Here is a 21,028-nt window from a genome sequence, read left to right as displayed (position 1 = left end):
CATGCACAAAAATGGGGGAGGGGGGCGATCAACAAGGATCCTGCATCCTGACCTGCTTGGGGCAAAACCGTGGTCTAGGGAAGGACTGGCCAGGAATGCCGCCTTCCCTGCCAGGGAAGCCCCTCTGGCCGGGAGCCCTGGGGCGTCACTTTCAAGTCAGGAGCTTAATTCCACAGGGTAGCATATGGTTTTGTTTTCATCTGCTCTGGCAAAGTCAGGGACACAGAGCCTCAGGGGTCCCAGGAACCACACGATTTTGTTCAAGGTCAGGCTGGCAGCTGATCTGACGGGCAGCCGTCCGTCCGTCCGTCCGTCCCGAGGCTGGCCTGGGAGTCGGGCTGTTTTATTACCCGCGGCCCAGCTGGGTTTCCAGGCACCGCGTGTGATGTCACTCATGCTGAAGTAATTTACACCTCCGAGATGCGAGGGGCTGCGAGCCGGCCAGCCGTCCCCCTGCCCATCCTCCGCGGCCTCGGGCCCAGAGGAACCAGACACCCTTGCCCGATGGCCAGCTCCGGGGCACCCTTGGCCCTGCCCAACCCCCTGTCCCTGCTCCTGCCCCGTGGCTCCAGAACGCCCTCCCTGGGGGCACGCCTATCGGGGGAGCTCCGCGGCCTGGAAGCCGGTCGTAAATATCTCATCATGTGACAGGACATTTGCCAAAGCTGCAGTCACACCGCCTGCTCCCACCGAACAGAGATAAGCCCCTCAGAGGGTGATTACATCTCCCCGAAAATAAACTAGCCTCAAGTACCTCCCCAGAGGACCCCTCTCTAAGTAGGCTGTCTGGTGACCTGGCCTGCCGGGTTTAATGCTGAGGGACGTCAGGAAGGGGCTTTGAAACCAGATTAGGTTACATAAATGATACGGCGGCCCGCGAACTGCTTTCCTCTCCCGCTCCCCTTTTCCCGGCAGCCGGCCCGAGGCCCCTCTGGGTCATCCACAGTGCAGGCTGTTTATAAGGCCCGGAGCCTCCTGCTGGCCGAGGCCTGGAGGGCGGGGCGGGCCCAAGGGTCCTGGAACGGGAGGAGCCCCGAAGTGGGCCGGTGGGGCGGCAGCCCATGGAGCCCAGAGTCTCCAGGAGCCAGGCTCCAATCCCGCCTCCGCCTCTGCTCAGCCCTGGCCTTGGACAAGTCCTTCCGTGGAGGCCTCAGTTCTCCCATCTATGAAATGGGAGTGAGAACCCCCCACCCACCAGATGGCTGAGAGCCCTAGAGGAGTTAAAACACAGGACACTCCAGGCCCAGGCTGCACCAGGGTGCTGTCAACAGCAGTAGCAAGCCTAGCCCCAGCTCGGGGCGCAGGGGGCACAAGCCAGGGGTCCGCGCGGGCCTGGGGCCACCTCGGGCTCTGGAGCTCCAGCGCGTGCTGGAGAGAACACGGCTGTCCCCTTACCTGTCCTCACTGAATCCGCCCCCGGCTGCCCCCACCCCTCCCAGCCCTGCCCCCGAGGTCCCCATCCTCCCTGACCCCCCTCCCTAGGGCTGAGTTGTGTGGTTCAGAGTTGTGCGTGGTGGGGAAACCCTGGAATCTTCCAGGTGGATTCCACCCCATTCCTCCAAGCGGCAGCTCTGGGGCTCCGGGGACAGTCCGGGTCACAGTCTTTCGCGGGTGCAGCCTGGGCAGAAGGGCCTACTCGGAGGGCAGGGAAAGGCCTTTGGATTTTGTTGTTGTTGTTTTTCTAGTGCATTACTTTATTTTTTAATTTAAATTCAATTAATTAACATACAGTGTATTACTAGTTTCAGAGGTAGAGTTCCGTGAAAGGGCTTTGAACTGGCTGTTCACCACCCTGGGGACAGGGGACATGGGGCTTCTCTGAATAACTGGGGAGGACCTCTGAGCTCCTGGCCCCTCCCGACCCCCCCACGTCCCCCCAGGCCTCCTTTCCTTAACGCCCCCCACAACACTCGCAGGAGGGGCAAGCCCCTGGGGGTTGCGGTGCAGGCCAAGCTCCACCCCACTCCTGTGGGTGACGGGCACAGCCCCTCCCCCCAGGGCCTATTTCCTGGGCACTGCACCCCTCCCCTGCGCGGACAGACAGCCGCCTGGACCACAAGTCAGTGTGAGCACAGCAGGAACCCCGCCTGAGGCCATCCCTGGAAGGGGGCCACGCCCCTCAGTCTTAAGGCAAGGCAAGGCCTGGGTCCCTCTTGGGAGCAGGTTCAGAGGCCCTAACCCTCCCTTCTCCCCGCAAACAATGGGGACTGTTTTCTTTTCTGTCCCTAGATGTGTTGGAGTTAGTAATTCCTGAGCTCCAGGGTTGGGAGGAGGCAGCCACCCCTCCTGCCATCCTGGCTCTGGCGATCTTTTCCCCCAAGGCCCCTGAGCACAGCTCCTCACAGCCCTCCTCTCCGCCTGGTCACCAGGGCCTTAATGGTCAAACCTCTTATTGCACGGGGGTGGGGTCCCACAGCAGAGATGGGTCCCCCCCGCCAGCCACCCTGGTCAGGTCCCCAGAGAGGGAAGCCTGGCGGCCGGCAGGGACAGTCACAGCTGACCTCTAGGGCTGAAATTCCTTCCTGCCCCTCCCCGGGCCTGCTCTCAGGGACCCCGCAGCACAGACTGACTGCAGCTGAGATCCTGGGCCCCGGGGCTCTGCTCCCCTCACCTGGCTTCCCTCAGCCCAGTGCCCACAGAGTACCCTCCTGGGAACCTCATCCCACTGGTACCATCATCCCCACATTACAGAGCAGAAGGGGTACAGAGAGAAAAGTAATTCACCTAAGGTCACACAGCCTTGAGATGGCAAAGCAGAGCCCTGAAGATCTGACGGCTTCTCATTCACGCTCTGACCTGCTGGTTCCAAAGTTTTCCTAGAGGCTCAGTGTCTGCTAAGGAGGCAAAGCAGGAACACGGCCAATGGACCACAAAACATGATGAGGCACAAGGGAGGAGAGAGGGCAATTCATCAGGGAAAGCCACAGACAAAGGGATTTGCAAGCTGGGTCTTGAGGGATGTGTAGGAGTTCAGCAAGTAAAGAAGAGGGCAAAGGAAGGGCCTTCCAAGTTGGGGAGCAGTGTGGGCAAAGGCTTAAGGGAGAGGCAGGCTTGTGGCTGGGTGGGCTAGCAAAGGGACTGAGGTCCTAGCGGACTGGGACACCTGGCTCCCTTCGGAGGAGGGGCAGCGGCACAGAAGGGTGAACAGGTCCTTTACTATCAGAAAGTCATCTTGGGAGGTGGGGGGGGGCTGGGCAAAGCAGAGGTGGGGGTGGGGAAGGACCTGGGCTTTGCAGTTTGGACTGAGATGCCTTTCTTTTTGGTTCAAGTAGAAGAGATCTGTGAAGATGTCCAGACGCTGTCACAGACAACCAGCGCCCCCTCCCACCCTGTGGCCACCCGCCCCCCAGGCCGGTGAGGGTTGGCAGGGTGTGCAGCCTGGCGGGGTGGGGGATACCACCACAGCCTCTGCTTCCACTGCTCGGGGTGGTGAGCGCACATCCCAGCTCTTGGGGAGGGGGGTGCTGTGGTCCCAGGCGCACCGCAGCTCAGCCCCAGATGCCCACAGACCACCCTGTGTGGTGTCCCCAGCACGGAGGAGGCTTTGAGCAGCAAACTTCCTCCTTGGAGACCAGGGTTTAGAGGTAGCTCCTGCAGCCCTCACCAACCCCCCCACACACACACACACATATTCTCCTGGGAGAAGAGTCTCAGCCTTTTAATTGTAAAACTAATACATGTCCATTTTAGAGATTTGTGAATACAGAAAAAGCGACCAGAGATCGCCTCCCTTTTGAATAGTTTGCGTCCTTCCTTTGTTTTAATTACCTGGTTTAATTATTAGCTGTGTGACCTTGGGCATGTGAGCTAACCTCTCTGGGACTCGGGAATAATAATGTCATCTACATCCCAAGATTGACGGGAGGATTAAGAGGAAACATCAGAGGACAAAGCCGATTGCCCACTGATGCTGGGATTCACGTTCAAGGACAGGACTGGAGTTTATTCCTGGTACAAAATACAAGCTCCGCCCCCACAGCCCGGCCGGATCCCAGGCTTGCTGTTTTTGGGGGTGGGGGTGAGGTCTCCCTAGTCTCCCCTCTCTTCACCCCCAGTGGTGAGGCAGCTTCCTTTTTCACATCCACTGTCTCAGTAAACGGGGCTCTGAGTGCAGGAAGAGTTGTGCGGGTTCAACCGCTTCGGGGTCCTCTAGCGCTGCCAAGGTCCCCCGGTACAGAGAGTCTCCAGGGCCCTGAGTATTATGGGGTCACCTGTTGGGGGCCCACTTTGAAAGAGAGAAAGACATCCAGTGGCGAAGTCTAGAGAGGGGTGGGGGCAAGGAGGGGCCCCTCGGTTCAGATCCCAGAAGGTAGTGTGCCACAGGAGTCCATCTGGCAGGTGGTTGGAGGGGGGGAGTGTGGGGGAGGGGCTGGGAACTGCGGTGGGGGGCAGTATCGAAGGCCACTTGCTCCCCTTCCCACTGGCATCCCGACAAGGCTTGTGCAGAGTCCGGGGCCTGCCCTGGAAACTTCTGTGGCATCTCCAACCAAGGTGTGAGCGGGAGCCTTTCCTGCCACCCTTCCAAAACCGTCCTTCCTGGGCAGCCCAGCCAGGTTCACCCCATATGCCTCAACATGCACCCCAAATCCCTGCCTGCTTTCAGCCGGGAGAGTGTGGGAGAGGGGTACAAGGACCACTGCACCCTCCACAGGCTGACAGTCCCTGGGGTCTAGCCCACCATGGAGGGGCTAAGGGCCTGTTGCTATAAACAGGAACATTCACAGCCCTGAGCACCGCAGCCAAGGGCCGCCTGGTAAGCCCTGTTCCTGCCCAGCCAGCGTCACCCCGCGTCCACTGTGGCTGTCCCCTCAGAGGGCTGGGGGCCTGTTGAGGCCCCAGGAGGCCCCCTCTGCGGCAGTGCTACCACCACGGGGTCCACCCAGGGAGTGCCAGAGGGCACTTCCATGACGTTGGTGGCCTCCCACCCATCCCACATTTCTGGCTTCTGGAGGAGATCTTCCTGTGACCCCACTCTGCTCCCCATCGCCAGGGTCAGGCGAAAGGTCCCACCTAAGGGTGGCGGCGGGGAGCAGGGAGCAGAACTGGGGCAAAGGGAGTGCATCCAGGTATCCCGGTAGCTCCCACCAACGCGCCAAGCCCCTGCCACCCCCCACCCCCACGCTGGGATCGAGCCTGAAATTGCCCTGCTTGGTCAGAAACTGAGGAAACTGTGGGACTCCGGCTGCACTTCGCGCATGGGGTGGCCCTTGTCGACCCGGGTGGAGCCCGGGGACACTGAGCTGGGCGTCCCCATGGCAGCCGGATCCTGGCGCCGGCCCCGCGTCCAACGACGGGGCCCCACCGCCGCGTGTGCGGGAGCGCGGCTGACCGGCTCTCTGGCTCGTCCGCAGGAGCCCAACCGGACACCGGGCCAGCCTCGGTGGAGCCGGGCTGGCGAGGAGGGAGGGGTGCGGATCCGCGAAGCCCCGGAACAAATTTAGGGACGTCTCCACGTCCCAGCTAGCCCGGGGCCCCACCGAGCACCGGCAGCTCCCTCCCGCCCGCTTCAGCCAGGACGGAGCGCTGGGTGTCCCGCGCCCCGCGCCCCGCGTCGCGACCCCTTTCCCCCCGAGCCCGGGAGCCGGGCCTGCTCGGGTCACGTGGCGCAGCGGCCGCAGCCCCAGCGCTGACCCCGCGGGAGGAGAGGGGAGGGGAGGAGAGGGGGGGAGGAGAGGGGGGGGGAGGGAGGGGCAGCGGGGCCGGCCGGGGCGGCGCGGAGCGGCGGCGGGGCGCCCGGGATTCCCTGCGGCACGGCGCGGCCCCGGGCTCCCAGTCTCCAGCCCTCTGGTCGCCGGCCCGCGAGACCGCCGCGCCCTCCGCGGGACAGCCCCGGCCCGGCCTGGCTCCCGCTCCCAGCGCGGCGGGGCCCCCGCGCCCAGGCCCCGAGGACGTGCGGCCGCTCCCTCTCGGCCCCTGCCGAGCCCACCCCGGGAAGCTCGGAGGCCCGGCAGTGCAGGAGGTGAGCTCGGCGCCGCGGCTGCGCCGGGGCTGTCCCGCGCCAGCTCGGGGCCACCCGCGCCCCGCCGTTCTGACCCCGCGGCCGGCGGGGGAGCGGGGCGCGCGGCACGAGCGCGGGCGCCGCCCGGGGCGCGCAGCAGCCGCGGACTCGACGCCCGTCCCTCTCCCCTGCAGGTCAAGGCCGCGCGGGGGAAGATGTACCAGAGCCTGGCGCTGGCCCCGAGCCCCGGCCAGGCCGCCTACGCGGACTCGGGCGCGTTTCTGCACGCGCCAAGCGCCGGCTCCGCGGTGTTCGTGCCGCCCGCGCGCGTCCCCTCCATGCTGCCCTACCTGCCGGCGTGTGAGCCGGGACCGCAGGCCCCGGGGCTGGCCGCGCACCCCGGCTGGGCGCAGGCGGCGGCAGCAGACTCGTCGGCCTTCGGCTCGGGCAGCCCGCACCCGCCGGCCGCTCAGCCGGCCGCACCCACCGCCTTCCCCTTCCCGCACAGCCCCCCAGGGCCGGGCGGCGGTGGCGGCGCAGGGACCCCGGACGCTGGCGCCTACCAGGGCGCGCTGCTGGCCCGCGAGCAGTACCCGGCCCCGCTCCGCCGGCCAGTGAGCGCGCCGTACCCCACCGCCTACCCGGCCTACGTGAGCACCGACGTGGCCCCGTCCTGGACCTCCGGACCCTTCGACGGCAGCGTCCTGCACGGCCTACAGAGCCACCCGGCTGGCTTCCCCGGCCGCAGAACCACCTTCGGTGAGTGCGAGACTGGGGTGCTGGTGCTACCAGGGTGCAAACCCGCACGCTACGAATGCTTCCCGGCCAAGTAAACCCAGGGCAGAATAGATGTCTGCCACAAGCTCACCCTCCTTGGGATGAAAAACGCGGGTCCTGAACTTTTTTACAGTTAGTAAGAAAGCGTTCTTACCTTTCACTCATCTGAGCCCCACATTCTGGATGTGCCGATTTAGAGCCGACCTCATAAATGCTCTTACGGAAAGTTTTGGAAGTGATTTTTATAAAATTCAAAATACTGGATTATTTAAGTAAGCCGCCACATTCATCTCTGTTCTAGAATGTTTACGTATTCTAATTTGTGACCTGGTTTCAATTGCTCCCCCTGGGGTATAAATTTGGATAATCGGATTCTGGGTCTGGAAGGCAGAGATTTGTGAGGAGCCCGCACCCAGACACTTTCTCACCCCTGCGGCCATGCCTGGCCTGCGTTTGCTGCCTGTGGGGACCAGGTCCTACCCCGCCGCTGGAGCAGGCCTCGCTGGCCCGCTCTCCAGCAGCCTCTGGGCCCTGCTGGCTCCCCCGTGCAGGAAGCGGGGTCCCCTCCGCGGGAGCCCAGGGCAGCCCCACGATGATCGATTCCCACCCCGCCCCCATAGGGTGCCTGGCCCAGTGTCTCTGCCATCCCCCCCGCGTGGGTCCCCAAGTGGGCGGTGAGGCCCCACCGCGCTGTTGTTCTGGCGATGATCGTGGTCACCCCCACAGCGCAGCTGACAACACCTGTGGGACGTCCCCATCCACTCGGCCCCTTGTCAATGTCCCGTGTTGCCGAGAACAAGGCCCTTCGGCCGCCTCCCTCTGCCAATGCTGAGGATCCTGCCTCCCCAGGGGAGGGAAGTTCCACCCGGTTCCCTGCTGTGCACCCGGAGGTTTGATTTATTAACCTTCCCCCACCCTACAAAGGCAACCGTAACCAGTTTTTTTTTAATCTGCCACCAACTTTGTTGTGCGTAAAGTTAAGATTTAAAATAAAATAAAGTCAAGGTGCACACAAAACAAGGCAAATGCAGCGGACGCTGTGGGTTCGGGGGAAGCGGGAGCCTCGGCCCACGAGCTGCCTGTCCCCGCAGTGTCGGACTTCTTGGAAGAGCTCCCCGGCGAGGGTCGCGAGTGCGTCAACTGTGGGGCCCTGTCCACTCCCCTGTGGCGTCGCGACGGGACCGGCCACTACCTGTGCAACGCTTGTGGCCTCTACCACAAGATGAATGGCGTCAACCGGCCACTCGTGCGCCCGCAGAAGCGCCTGGTGAGTGCGCGGCCCGGCCGAGTCGCCGCGCAGGCAGCCCCGGGCGGGGCGGCAGGGCCGGGCCGGGAGGTGAGGAACAGGGGGCAGCCGGCTGCTCCGACAGCGGGGAGCGGGGAGGCCCAGGCCCCAGGGCAGGACCTGCCCCGCTGCTCCACAGAAAGGAACCGAGGGGCCCCTGAACTTAAGGTTGCACGCCCCGGGTCGCAGCCAGCCTGCTGAGGCTCAGCCCTGGGGCTCCCGGGGTGGCAGGGGCACAGGGTGGCTTGGCCCAGGCATGGGGCTGGCGGGGAGGGTGGCTGCTGGGTGGGGCTGGCTCTGTTGGAGGACTTTGAAATCCTACACAGAAGGGGGCTTTGGGGCCCTGCCTCTTGGGGAGCACTTTCCACCCGACACCAGGCGGCTGGGACTGAGACCGGGTCTATGGTTGCTCAAGGCACAAAACTTGTTTTCACTTTTGGTTTTTTCTAGTGTGTGGCTGGTGCAGAGTGGAGGACTGGGAACTCGACTTTTGCCCCGAGCAGGGCAGAGTCCCCAGAAGCTCCTACACCATCCCACAGGCAAACTTGGATGTTCAAGGAGTTTAAGTGGAGGGGGCTGCCTTTGTTTGCAAGCTGTCTAAAGTTAAGGAGGCCCTAGTGGCTCCAGGGTCCACGGTCTGGGCATCGCTGTGTCTGGGGGTGCCTCCCTTCTGGTCTAATGCTGGCAGGAGCCCTGTCGGGGCCAGTCAGCTGGTTCTGGCCGGTTCTGGTGCCTGGGACCAGTGGGGGTGGGGTGGAGGGCTGGTTCCCCCCGCCCCCAGTCCCGGGCTGCATGGTTCTCAGGAGCCCACCTTTACTGGGCTGTGGGAGCCCCCGACCCTCCAAGGCCCCAGACCAGGCAGGCAGGAAGCAGGACTGACTCAGGCAGTTTGGGGGAAACCACTGTTCTTCTCCCCTGATCTAGCCTGGTGTTTGGGGCTCTGCAGGCCCCCCAGTTTCCCTCCACCCACGCTGTGCCTCCTGGAAGGGGGGATACCTCAGAATCCATATCACCCCCTCACTTTCATCTCTGTCCCTGTGATCACACCCCCCACCCCGACATGTGCCACAGCGGCTTGGCGTCTGATGTGGCCCTCACTGAGAGGGAAACTGAGGCTAGCAGCAGGAGGGTCCTGGGGGACGGCAGCCCCTCCCTGCTCCAACCACTCTTCCCCATGCGGACACACTGGTAAACAAGAAAAGGTGAGGGGCCTCCCTGCCTTTGCCCCCCACCTTGCACAGGGCTCACCTCCCAGCAGAAATCCCTGAGCTGGGGGGCAAGCAGACAGGCCACCATCGAGGCATTGAGGCATTTACCTTCACAACAGCCAGATGATGACCCCCAGGGCTCAGAGACGCTCGGAGGGCACACAGTGGGCCCTGGGTTCTGAGCAGGACTGTCTGCCTCGTGCTCACCAGGAGCCTGCTGGCCCTGTCCTGGGTCTCCTGGCCCCGTGGCCCCTGCACACACTGTCCCCCTGCTGTGTTGTAAAGATTAAATGAGGCAGGACACTTAGGTAGGCCTTGGCCAGCTCTGTGGACTGGCTGAGGACATGGCATCTGGCCTGGTGAGGTCTGCGCTTCCTGGTCTGGGGGACAAAGAATATTGAGCTTTAAGGAAGCTTCCTGGGGTGAAGAATCCCTTTGTGCCCGCCTATCTCCCCCAAGGCGGCAGGCCTCAGAGGGTGCACAGCCCGGTCACCCCTGTGTCCAGGCCCAGGCAGATCTGAGCGCGGAACATGCCTAGGAAGTATATGCCAAGCAGGGCTGGGATCCAGGGGGGTGTTCACGTAGCCGTCCTTCTCCCGTCTGTCCTTGAGCTGTCCTGTGAGGGTTTCCTCTGACTTTTTCTGGGTTCCTGCCTGGCACTCAGGGAGGGTGGCCCCACCGCTTCCCCGTGGCTGGTCCCGGCAGGGCCAGGCTCATGCGGAAACTCGGAGGTTCTCAGAGAGTGCTGGGACCAGAGCCCGGCCCACAGGGCTCCCAGCCATGGGGGGACTGGCCAGTGGCCCCAGACCTGCCCCCAGCAGTGCCTCACTCTCCCTCACGTGTGGCCGGAACTGATGCCCTGGGAGACAACTGTCCTAACGTCCTTTTAAATGACTAAGAAAGTTCTAGAAGCTCATCAGTAATAGGCACGCGTCCCCCTCCCAGCAGGAGCTCATATCCGTTCTGCCCTTTGCATCCCACGTGCATCCTTCGTCCCAGGCTAGAGCCGTTGACCTGAGGCTTCTGTCAGTGTGGACGAGTAGGTTAGTGGTGGTTCTGCAGACTGCTGCGTCCGTGCATGCGTAACCAGGTGCTCTAGAGCCCCTCACACCCACCCCCCGCACGTCCGAGCCCCACGGCCAAGGCCAGGGGATGCTCGGGAAGTGGCCAGTGCCGCGGGGGGCCCGGCAGCCTTCACCAAGCGAATCCGGACCTTGACGAGGACGCTGGGTTTTCCTTCCTGCACGGCCCGCCTCACAGACTCGCCCTGGCAGGTTTGCCCTTGAACAGCAGGGGACACGCGCGGTATCAGGTTAAGTGTCCACCACGTATCCTTTTCCAAGAGCCTGGGAGGACCTGCTCAAATCAGGCCATTTTCTGGTGCTTTTTGGGAGCCGAGGTACTTACTTTCCAAAGTGTTTGTCCCTGTGCGCGCTCGCCTCAGCCCTGCAAGCCGCGCAGCGCCAGCCCCCTGCTCCTCTGCTCTCGGACGGCCCCGCCCCTGGCTCCGCACTGCCCACCGCCCTGAATTCTTCACTCGGATCCGGGTGCTTGCAGGGCCTAGAGCTCAGGGCAGCTCTGCTGCAGGGGCAGGCTTTGAAGCTTAACTTCTTTTGAAAAGAACAGACCAAAAAGGAAAAACAAAACTCAGCCAGAAGAGGCCTGGCCGTGAGGAGGCCCTGAGAGTGGCCAGGCTGGGCTGCTTGTCCAGGCGGCGGGGAAGGACAGGCGGGGAGGGACAGCACCGGGGACACGTCCCTGACATGTGCTCAGCTGAGGGAGGCGGCTCTGCCCGCCCGGCGCCTCTGGCCTCCGTGTCCCATCTGTCCCGCTCAGCCTGATGAGAGAAGAGGAAAATATGAATGAGCAAAGACTTTGAAATTGTTTTCCATTTTCTTAATTTTTATTTATGTCCACTGAAAAGCAATTCACTCCTAATCCGGGTTCCCGATTTTTCCCTCACGCTCGCAGGGTACAGAGTGACGTCCACGAGCTCCTGGGGCTGCTTTCCACACGCACACACGGCGCGGGCCCCACCTTTGCCTCCACGCCTGTGTCTCGGGCGCTGCGTGCCCGTGGGTCCCCGTCTGAGACGCACGGGAATTGTGGGGGACGTTTGTGGGGGGCGAGCCTGAGTGTGCGCTCGCGAGTGCCACCGAAAACGAGCCTGGGTTCAAGGCTCGCGCGGGCATGTTTGCGCCCCAGCCACTCGAGTTTCCCGCGGGAAGGACTTAGTGAGAAGGGGCTGATGGCCCAAGGAGGCGAGAGGCGTGGCAGTCCCATCTTTCAACAGTGGTGCGGTTTTTCTGGAAGGTGGGATGGCAGTATGAGCTCTAAGGGAGTTGAGATTGGTAGAAGTGCCTGAGGGTCCCAGCTGGAAGGGGAGAGCGAAGGCGCAGCAGGAGGTGCCAGATAAAATACCGCTCAATTAAATGGGAATTTCAGATAAACAGCAACTAGCATTTGACTGTAACTATGTCCCAAATATTGCCTGGCGGCACACTTGTTCAGAGTACCTGTTGCTTGTCCGAAGTTCACATCTAGCGGCGCATCCTGGGGCCTAGGGCAGGTCCCCGGGCCTCCTCCCGCTTTAGGAAGGTGGATGGATTGTGGGCGGCAGGGACCCCACCTCACGAGGACAGGGGGCACCACCCCCCGTGGGCATAGCTCCTGGCACCCCAGAGACAGATGGGAGAGAGGGACAGCGCAGGGAGGGGGACAGGACAGGGAGAGGACACTCAAATAGTGTTCGGTAAAAGCAGCTGCTTTCTAGGCAGGGTCAGGCTGGGGACCCTGGTTGACTCCGGGTCCAGGCTCCTGCCTCTAAGCACACTCCACCGTCTGGCCGGGGCTGCAGCCACCTTTCCCTTCCGGTTCTGCTGGGGCCTCAGCTGGGAGCCAGCTTCGTCCACTCTAGCTCGCACATGAGTCCAGCCCCAGGTGCCCCCAGGAAGACCGCCAGAGATCCCTGGGAGGCTGGACATCAGGATGAGGTTTCCCCCACCCGGGCCGGAGACTTGGCCCAGTCTTCCTCTGGAGTCTCAAAGGCCTGTCCCTTCCTTGCCTTTTGGCCCTTTTGTCCCAGAGCCTGGGGCAGAGTCTTGGCTGGAGACTGGAGGCCAAGCCTTTCATTAAATAGCGCAGAATTCTCTGTAACCTATGGCAGCCTCCACACCTTCCAGGTGGGGAGGGCAAGGAGGTATTTTCATGTCTTGAGTTTTCTTGGGGATGGCTGGGCAGAGGGCTTGAGACCAGCTCCCGCTCTCCCTCCCGGGCCATTCCCAGGAGCAGGCCTGTACCCTCCACCAGCTGACCACAGCCTGGGGGAGAGGGGTGTGCAGGAGATGGTTGGCAAGGCCTGCCATGCTCAGCCACTGCAGAAGGAAGGGTCCTAGAGACGGTTGAAAGATGGGAAAGCTGAGCCCGGTCCCTTGTCTGCCACTCGTAACCGAGGACACACTCCTTTTGTGGTTGTATTCGGCCCCCTCACTTTTGATTGCCCCCCGGCTCCATCCTGCAGAACACATCCAGTGGATGATTTTGATACGGGGTTCTCATGGGCTTCTGGCCTGGTGCCCCAGGGTGCCACTGAAACACCGGATCGGATGTGGCCCGGTCTGACGCCGGTGCCATGGGGAGAACGGGTCAGAGACCCTGCATCACATCGCTGTGGTCCGGTGGGCAGCCAGGGACTTGGACCGGGGGCTCAGAGCAAGTGGGGGGAAGGGTTGAGCAGGTTCACGGGCACCTGAGGGCCAGGACGGGGGGTGGGCTGGGCTCTGGCAGCTCACAGAATCCTGAGCAGGTAGGAGATCCCCTGTGTCAGGCCCACCCCAGCCCACCAGCTTGGCAGAGCCCCTTCCCAGGCCTTGTTAGGTTCAGATTCCTGAGCCCCAAATGACCCACTCTCTCAGGATCCCTGGGGTTGGTGCTGTCTGGGCCTTGCCAGGCCCCCAAGTGCAGAGAGGTTTGGGGTCCCTGGTCATATGAGACCTGCAGAATTGGGGGTCAGTCCTGCAGGGAGATGTGGGAAGGAGGTAGGCCTCTGGAATGTCAGGGCCTCACGAAGGTTCTGGATGGGTCCAGTCTTGCTCTGACATGCGACACAGTGAGCAGTACGAGGGAGGTGCGGGTGGGTCAGCCCGCCGCCCGCCCGAGAGTGGTTGAGCTGAGCACGTGCGCTAGATCCTGTCTTGGAAGGCAGGTGCCCTGCATGCTTACCCTGGGGCCCAAGCTCCAGGGGGGGACCCTGTGGCCCCACGGGGTTCTGCTCCATCTTAGCAGCCTGGGGTGAAGGCCCAGCATTGGCCGTGAAAGAGAGAGCAACAGAAAAGCAGTTGCCTTTTTGTGTTAGGTTCTTCATGGGGTCCTGACCCCACGACAGGTGGGTCTGTTCTCACCCGCTCTTTACTGGGGGGGAAACTGAGGCCCAGATAGGTGAAGTGACCCGTCCCAGGGTTCGAGGTGCGTGGAGTCACAGCTTCAGGGAATGCAGGCGGTCCCTGTCAGGGGCAGACCTCGCGACCTCAGTGCCCCGAACACCTTCTCGCCGGCCTCGCGTGGTCCCGGGCCTGGCTGCCGGTCAGTCCTGAGTCCCGCTCGCAGCCCCTCCGGGTGGTGGAGCCCAGGGCACCCCCCCGCCCCGCTCACGCCGGCCTCCCCGCCCCCATCCACAGTCCTCGTCCCGCCGCGCCGGTCTCTGCTGCACCAACTGCCACACGACCACCACCACGCTGTGGCGGCGCAACGCGGACGGCGAGCCAGTGTGCAACGCCTGTGGGCTCTACATGAAGCTGCACGGGGTGAGCGGGCGTGGGCGGGGCGCGGGGCGGGGCGCAGGGCGGGGCGGGAGGGGCGGGGGGCAGGGGGGGCGGTGTGTTTCCCGCGTGGCCCCCACGGACTGCCAGGTACTGGCGGGCCCACTGAGGCTCAGCCTGGGACAGGGGCTAGGCCCCCTGGTGTGCTGTCTGCCCCCGACGACCTCCCGGCCCCTACAGCTTCCTGGAGGAAGGGGCCATGCCAGGGCCAGCAGCTCCCCAAACGGGGCTCTGAGGACACGCTGGGCTCCTGGAGGGGCCGGCTCCGCGGGGCTGACATTAGGGCACGTGGCCATGCAAGGGGCCCAGGGGTGAGCAGGGACGGGACCAGCCACCCGCCCCTGCCCACCCCTGCCTGCCCCTGCCAGGTGCCACGGCCCCTGGCAATGAAGAAGGAAAGTATCCAGACACGGAAACGGAAACCCAAGAACATTGTGAAGACCAAGAGCTCCTCAGGTGCGTGGGGCCAGGGCCCGTCGGGATTCCGGGAGGGAGCCCAATGCCCAGCCCTTGCCCCGCGGAGTCACTTCGAGTGTCTCAAATTCCACCATTAGACAGTTACATGTTTGGCTCAAGCATTGTCCTCCTGAAGTGCAAATACCCCTGATTCTGCCCTGGTCTTGTCTGGTCTCGGGGGGGGGGGCGGCGGGTGGTGAGGGGCAGGAGGGCAGGCTGAGGATGCCACACCCAGGCCCTCCCATTAAGTGACCGGTGCAGCTCGATCTGACGGCTTCAGTAAATGCCCCACCTTCCAGGATGTTCAGGGAACAGCACAGCCTCGCCGCCCTCCGTCCCGGACCCTGAGAGCCCAGCGGCTACTTTGAAACCCAAACCAAGCCTGGCATCACCTTCATGCCCCGGGTCCAGCGTCACCTCCCAGGTAAGGGAGGTAGGGCGGAGTGGGGTGCCCAGAGCTGGCTCCCGGGTGCCTCCTCAGGGAACCCCGACTCCCCGACCAGGTCAGACCCCCATCACGGCCCCCAAGGGCCTCTCCCAGGAGCTCAGAGCTGGGCACACAGGTGGTCATTGGTACCAGCAGCTGACCTGTGGCAGACGCCGGGCTTTGAGTCCCACATGTGTCATCCTGCCGATCTCAAGGAGTCCCCCACAGTTCCAGGGCCTGAGGAAGCCCCTTAAGGCAAATGGCCTGGTCCTGAGGTCTCCTTACCCCAAGCGAGGCCAACTGGCCATTCTTGCATTCCAATGCATCCCAATGCTCTCCCTGCAGACCTCCGGCCAGGCGGATGACCCCCTGGCCCCCAGCCACGTGGAGTTCAAATTCGAGCCCGAGGACTTTGCCTTCCCCTCCACAGCCCTGGGCCCCCAGGCTGGCCTCGGCAGGACCCTGCGCCAGGAGGCCTGGTGTGCACTGGCCTTGGCCTAGGTCCTCAGGCACCCACCAGACCCCTCTCACTGCCTGTTCGGCTCCAGCCCAGCAGAGAGAGACCACCAGGCCCACCCACCAGAAGAGACCAGCCAGTGGGACTTCGAGGGACCTCGAGGCACTGGGCATCCCTCACCATGGGCAGGAGGAGGCCTCTGTACACACAGCGGTCAGGCCCCAGAGCAGGAAGAAGGCTAATGAGAAGAGCCTGAGCCCCCACCGCAGACAGCAGGAGACTCCCCCAAATGCTGTGCCAGGCTCTGACCAGGCCACTCCAGCCAAGGCTGACCTGGAGCACCCACCGCCAACTTGAGTTCTCTTGTCAACATTTGCCATTGCCATGTTTACATGTTGCAGAAGCTGGAAAAAAAAACCCTAACTTCCTGTCATAAAACCAGGATCACAAACGAAATGGCCGAGGCAGGCCAGCAACATGAATGAGGGGAGTAGCCGGACGTGGGACCTCCTCAAGCCTCAGGATCTGTCCCTTTCTCGCATCTGATGGATAGAGCCAAGGCACGGAGAACTTCCCCTCCCATGAGTGAGGGACTGCCAGGGACAGATGTGCAGGTTGTGCACTGTACCAGGATGCCACCCCAAGGGCAAGCCGCTCACACCCTAGTCATCATCTACTTGTATATTTATTTGGATGGTTTTCCCAGAGAGGGCAGTAAGAGTCCTCATTCTGACTGAATCTGTGTATTGTGACCGTTTCTGGCAGGCAGAGTAAAGGACCTGGGGCCCCGTGCTGACCCCAGAGGCACTGTCAGGGCCAGGGGTGGGGTGACCACATGTCCTGGCTCACCTGGGGTCAGCCCAGCTTAGTTTGTTGCCCCCGTGGAAGCCCTCCCCTCACGGAGTGGGGTGATAAGTTAGCGGGTCGCACTGGCTAGAGACAGCGCTGCCCAAGGGAGCAGGATGACTACCACTAGCTTGGTGGCGGGGAGGCGGTAAGGAAGGGAGGGAGCGGGGCGCACCGTGCCCAAGGGCCACAGCCTGGCTTCTGTTCAGTGGCTGCCTCTCGCCAGTGAGCCAGCTGTGGGCGCCCGCGTGTGCCACCCTGGCTACGGCTCGTCTTTCACACTGAAGAACCGTGGTCCCCCGGCGCCAGCTTCCGGACCGTCCGCCCATCCTGAGCTGGCACCTCGAGTTCAAGCTGCGCAGCTTACACCTGATCTTGTCTATTTCTTCTTTTTATCAAAGACAAATGATGCCGTAAGAAAAATGTAAAATAAAGACGTTGATTTTGCATTTCCTTTTCCCAAATGCCTGTGGAGTTTTCCAGCCTGGTCCCTGCCCGCCAGGTCAACTCCAGGTCTGGTGCTCACTCAGGCTGTCTGTCCGTTCAGAAACTTGTCTCCACGCGTTGGTCTGCTGGACCTCGCTGGCCACTCCCAAGTTGGCCAGGAGACCCTTAAGCACAGTGCCTTCGAGGTCGCCTGTCCGCATGGGGGAGGGACACGGGGTCAGCCTGGGGGGCCACATGTGGAGAAGTCCTCGCTCCCGGGTCAGGTGGACTGGAGTTTGAGGCGCTGCCCTGCCTCATATGGCCGCGCTGGCTGGCGAGGAGGGGACAGGGACCAAGATGAGGTTTGGGGCACTGGGAGCCCGTGTCCCCATGTAGGTCTCGTGCTCCTCCCTGCAGGTCAGCAGGCAGACAGGCAGTGTTGGGATGAGCCCGGGGGACACAGGGACACGCATGAGTCAGGCACCCAGGCAGGCCGGGTGCTGCCACCTCTCATCTTCCGAATGTCCACAGAAAGTCAGTAGCCTTGGTGCCTCGGCCCCCATCTGTGAGTCAGGATACCCACCCCGCTACACGGAGGGCTTCAGCAGGGCCGCCCAGATCTGGTGACCCGATGGGCCCGTTAAACGCAGACTCTCAGGGCCTGGGAGCCTGCATGGAGCCCAGCGCCCAGGGTCCCTGCAGAGCCACGTTGGGAGCCCTGTGGCCAGGGCCAGGCTACAGAGGAAGACCCCCGGGGTGCAGTCTGTCTAACGAGTCACAGCACTTTCAGGAAACAGGCTGGGCAGGAGAAGTGGGAACGGAGTCACACCTGCAGGGTTGTGCCCGTGGGCGGACATGCCGGGGGGATGAGGCTCAGCCGGGACATCACACCCCTGTCACGGGGCACGGGGAGCTTGCTGCCATCTCGTCTCCATGCCCACAGGCCCCGGGCTGCCGTTCCTGGGAGACCGCTCTCAGGGAGCAGGTGAGCAGCCATCCGGCGGGGCAGGGCAATGACCCTTCCCACCTGCTTGTGGAGCTGTCTCCCATCCTGCCAGGGTGCGGGGTCCCCGAGTGGGAGACCCAGATCATTACTTTGAGGGAACCAAGTGGCAGTGCCCTCCTCTGCCTGCCCAGCCCTGAGCAGCTGTTGGGGGGGGACACGTCTGTCCTCCTGCCCTGTCGGGCCCAGCCCGTCCTCGGGCACCCCAGGCTCTGGGAGAGGGTAACGGGCCCCAGAGTGAAGGAGACGAGAGGCAGGAGACAGTGGGAGGCCACAGAGCACCCTCGAGGACCACATGGCAGCATGACAGGGCCTGGGCATGGAGGGACAGCACAGCATCCTCATACAGCTGCGCTACCGCTTGGGAGCCCAGGGCTTCTGTTGGAGCCTCGGTTTCCCCATCCGTAGGTCGAGGAGGTTGCCACGTGCCTAGGGCCAGGTCTGGGATCCACACGAGTGCGCAGCTGGTCCGGGCCTGGAGGTCCCTGGGGATGGAAGCAGCGTTCTGCACTACCTGATGCAAGGAGGCTTTCTGGAGGTGTCCACTGTAGGACAGGTAGGGTCCCCACAGAGAGGAGGAGGGACTGGATGCCCCGGCCCCAGGCACCCGGCCCGTGAAGAGGGGTCCTCGACAGGAAGGGGGGAGGGTTGACAAAGAGGGAAGGAAGCAGTGACCTCCTCCCTGTTTTTGTCATTTTTAAATGTGTCGTGCCCAGGATGAGGGAGGCTGGGCACCCTACCTCTGGGCATGGGTGTTGCTGCTAATTTAAGCCTTTTCCCCAGTGCCCCTTCAGGGCCGGAAGCTGTCAGGACCCAGAGCCTTAATATAGCCGCCGGCAGCCCCCTTCCTGCAGCTCTTCCTCCCGCGAGCTCACCCCTCAGCCCCACCCAGCTGGTCATAAACAACCGGATGAGCTGGGGAGCCTGGCGGCGTGGGCAGCCCGGCCGCTATCGCAAGGACAGGACGCATGGAAGAGCCGCTCAGTGTGCGCTGCCTGACCGCGCAGTCCATTCCCATCACCTCCCAGCTGAAGCAGGGACCCTGGACCCTGCCACTGTCCCGGCCACGGAACGTGTCCCCTGAACCCCCGTGGGTCCGTCCTGGGTGCCTTGAGGCAGGAGAGGACCCTGTCACTGAAGCCGAGAAACTGAGCGTCCAGGGCGCAGAAGAAAGGGAGACACCCGGGTCCCTTCAGTCGGTTTCCCTCCCCCCCACCCACTGAGAGCCCTAACACTTCTCTGCAGGTGCAGAGCCAGGGGTCCGAAGCACCCAGCGACCTCTGGCGGGGCTCCTCCGAGGGGACCCCACCCCCAGGTCATCAGGCACCCAGCCAGGGTCGGTGACAGCCGCGGCCGCGGCTCACCCTGCTTTTCCGAGTCTTGTTGCATTTAGCCAAGAGTGTATTCGGTGCCCACCCCAGGGTGCGTTTGTGCCCTCGGGCCCTGGTGCCGCCTCACCCGAGCCTCCGCCGCTCGCCTGCCCCAGCGTCACCCCGGCAGCGCAGCCCGGGGCACCACGTGCAGCTGGGCGGGACCTGAGGGCTTCCGGGGGCGCCGGGGCCACCACCAAAGACCGCTCACTGAGAACCGGGTGCAGATTCCCTAAGGTGCTCGGCGGAAAACCAGAACGTGCTTCTCAAGAAGGGAAAATGGTTCTTTGGTGTAAGCAGTGCAGGGACCAACGTTTTGTTTGACCAAACAAGGACAGTTCTTAGAAGGGAACACTTGCTGTTTTTACCACCATCAGACACAGGCCATTCTGCCACCAGACGCAGCCGCCGCTGTCTCTGGGGACGGGATGACGCCTTTATAGCTTCTCGCTGTTTCCTCTGCCTCAAACCGCGGCCGGCTTGTGGCGGCACTGGCTGCCATCCTCAGGCCATGTGGACAGACAGAGGACGGCCAGACCTCGGGGTCCCAGCCCCCAAGTGGATCCCCGTTCGGCTAACGGAGGCCGAGAGGCCAGGTGCCCCCGAGGCTGCGCAGCTGAGGCGCCAGGGGTCCCCGTCCTTCTTCCCGCGTGCACTTAGGCAGAGGCTGAACTGGCCCCAAAGGGGAGGGGGCTGGCCGAGCCCCACAGTCCTGCTGGAGCCGGGGTGGGGGTGGCCGGCCCTCGACGACCACTCGGAGGCCATGGCAGGCAGCCCCCCCCTACAATGCCCTGCGACGCCCGCCAAGATGTTGACACGGACGGCTCCAGCCGCCTTATTTATTATCTGATAAAGGGCTCTCGGCACCGCTGGTGGACGGCGTCTGGCCGTGCTGGGGCCTGGGGGAGGGAGGCGGGTGGGTGGGAGGCCAGGAGGCCAGAGCAGGCCTCCACACTGGACTCTGGGGCAGGACGCACTGAGGAATCTGGACTTTTCCTGGCGAGCGGCTTTCCTTCTTCACTGCCCCCGAGCCAGCAGGCCAAGGAGAGCCCAGCGCCAGCACAGAAGGACCCTGGGCCTCTCTGTCTGGGAGTCGCACTCCGCAAGACCTGAGCCCCCATGGTCTCTGGAGAATCCTAGCCAGGGTCCTCCTCACCGTCGGCCCCTCCCGTCCAGCTGCCTATCCCCGACCCCTCCACACTTGGCCCAAAGCTCAGATTTTCCATGATGCAAATCTGGGCCTGTTTCTTCTTTGTTTCCAAACACTCACCCCAGGTACCAGCCCAGCAACTGCACAGCTGGCCAAAACCCTGACCACCCCATGACCTCAGGGCTCCCCTTCCCCACACCTGTGTCAACTCTTACGGACAGGGGACACCTGTCAGCATCCAAATGTGCCATGCCTCTGGGCCTTTGCACGTGCTCTTCCCTTGGGCGGCAATGCTCTTTCTCCTGTGTGCCTAACTGGTGACATGCACTCAGGGGCAAGACCCTCTGATGCTACCTCTTCCAGGAAGTCTTCCTCAGGCCATGCCAGGAGGTGTCTCCAAGCAGAGCCATCCCCCCTGCTGGAGCTGCCCTTGCACAGGGAGACACCGTGTGCCCGAGACGTGGGGTGGGGGATGCAACTGAGGGATTGTGTAGACTGAGCCTTCAAGATCAGAGATCCTGAGAGCACTGACCGGTTACAGTTTATTCTAAAACTTGTCTCCCCAAGCCTTGTCCAAGGCTTTTATGACCAGGAAGGAGGCCACAAAGTGATGAGCCCAGGGCTTGGCCAACACTCGGTAATGGTAGAATCCATGCGTGAATGGACCCGGTGCCCCTGCCGGCTCAGCGGGGGGGGCAGGGGGAAACAGGCTGCCCAGCCCCTCCCGGGACCACCCGCCGTGGCGACGGGGGGCTTCTGTCTGTCCTCGGTCACCCTGCAGGGCTCAGTCCTGCTGAGGACAGCCAAAGACGGGGACAGGAGGGGTGTGCTGGGGTCCCCAGGAAGGCAGATGTGAGGTGAGGGGTCC

At 63.1% G+C, this 21,028-nt stretch overlaps 1 protein-coding gene across 1 annotated transcript; it reads left to right on the top strand.

The window, feature by feature from the left end:
- Positions 1-6,136: 6,136 nt before the first annotated feature.
- On the top strand, positions 6,137-16,621 carry GATA5 (GATA binding protein 5). Its single transcript, XM_045883904.2, has 6 exons — positions 6,137-6,697; positions 7,807-7,982; positions 13,885-14,010; positions 14,394-14,481; positions 14,781-14,905; positions 15,254-16,621. Exons 1-6 carry the CDS (start codon positions 6,154-6,156, stop codon positions 15,407-15,409), a joined length of 1,215 nt encoding a protein of 404 aa, XP_045739860.1. The 5' UTR covers positions 6,137-6,153; the 3' UTR covers positions 15,410-16,621.
- Positions 16,622-21,028: the final 4,407 nt, after the last annotated feature.

This window comes from Mirounga angustirostris, unplaced genomic scaffold (genome assembly GCF_029215605.1).
Source record: "Mirounga angustirostris isolate CCGP_5_RB_7025 unplaced genomic scaffold, mMirAng1.0.hap1 SCAF_10, whole genome shotgun sequence".
NCBI lineage: Eukaryota > Metazoa > Chordata > Mammalia > Carnivora > Phocidae > Mirounga > Mirounga angustirostris.
Note: the sequence above shows the minus strand (reverse complement) of the source record. Positions and strands in the feature narration are given on the sequence as shown.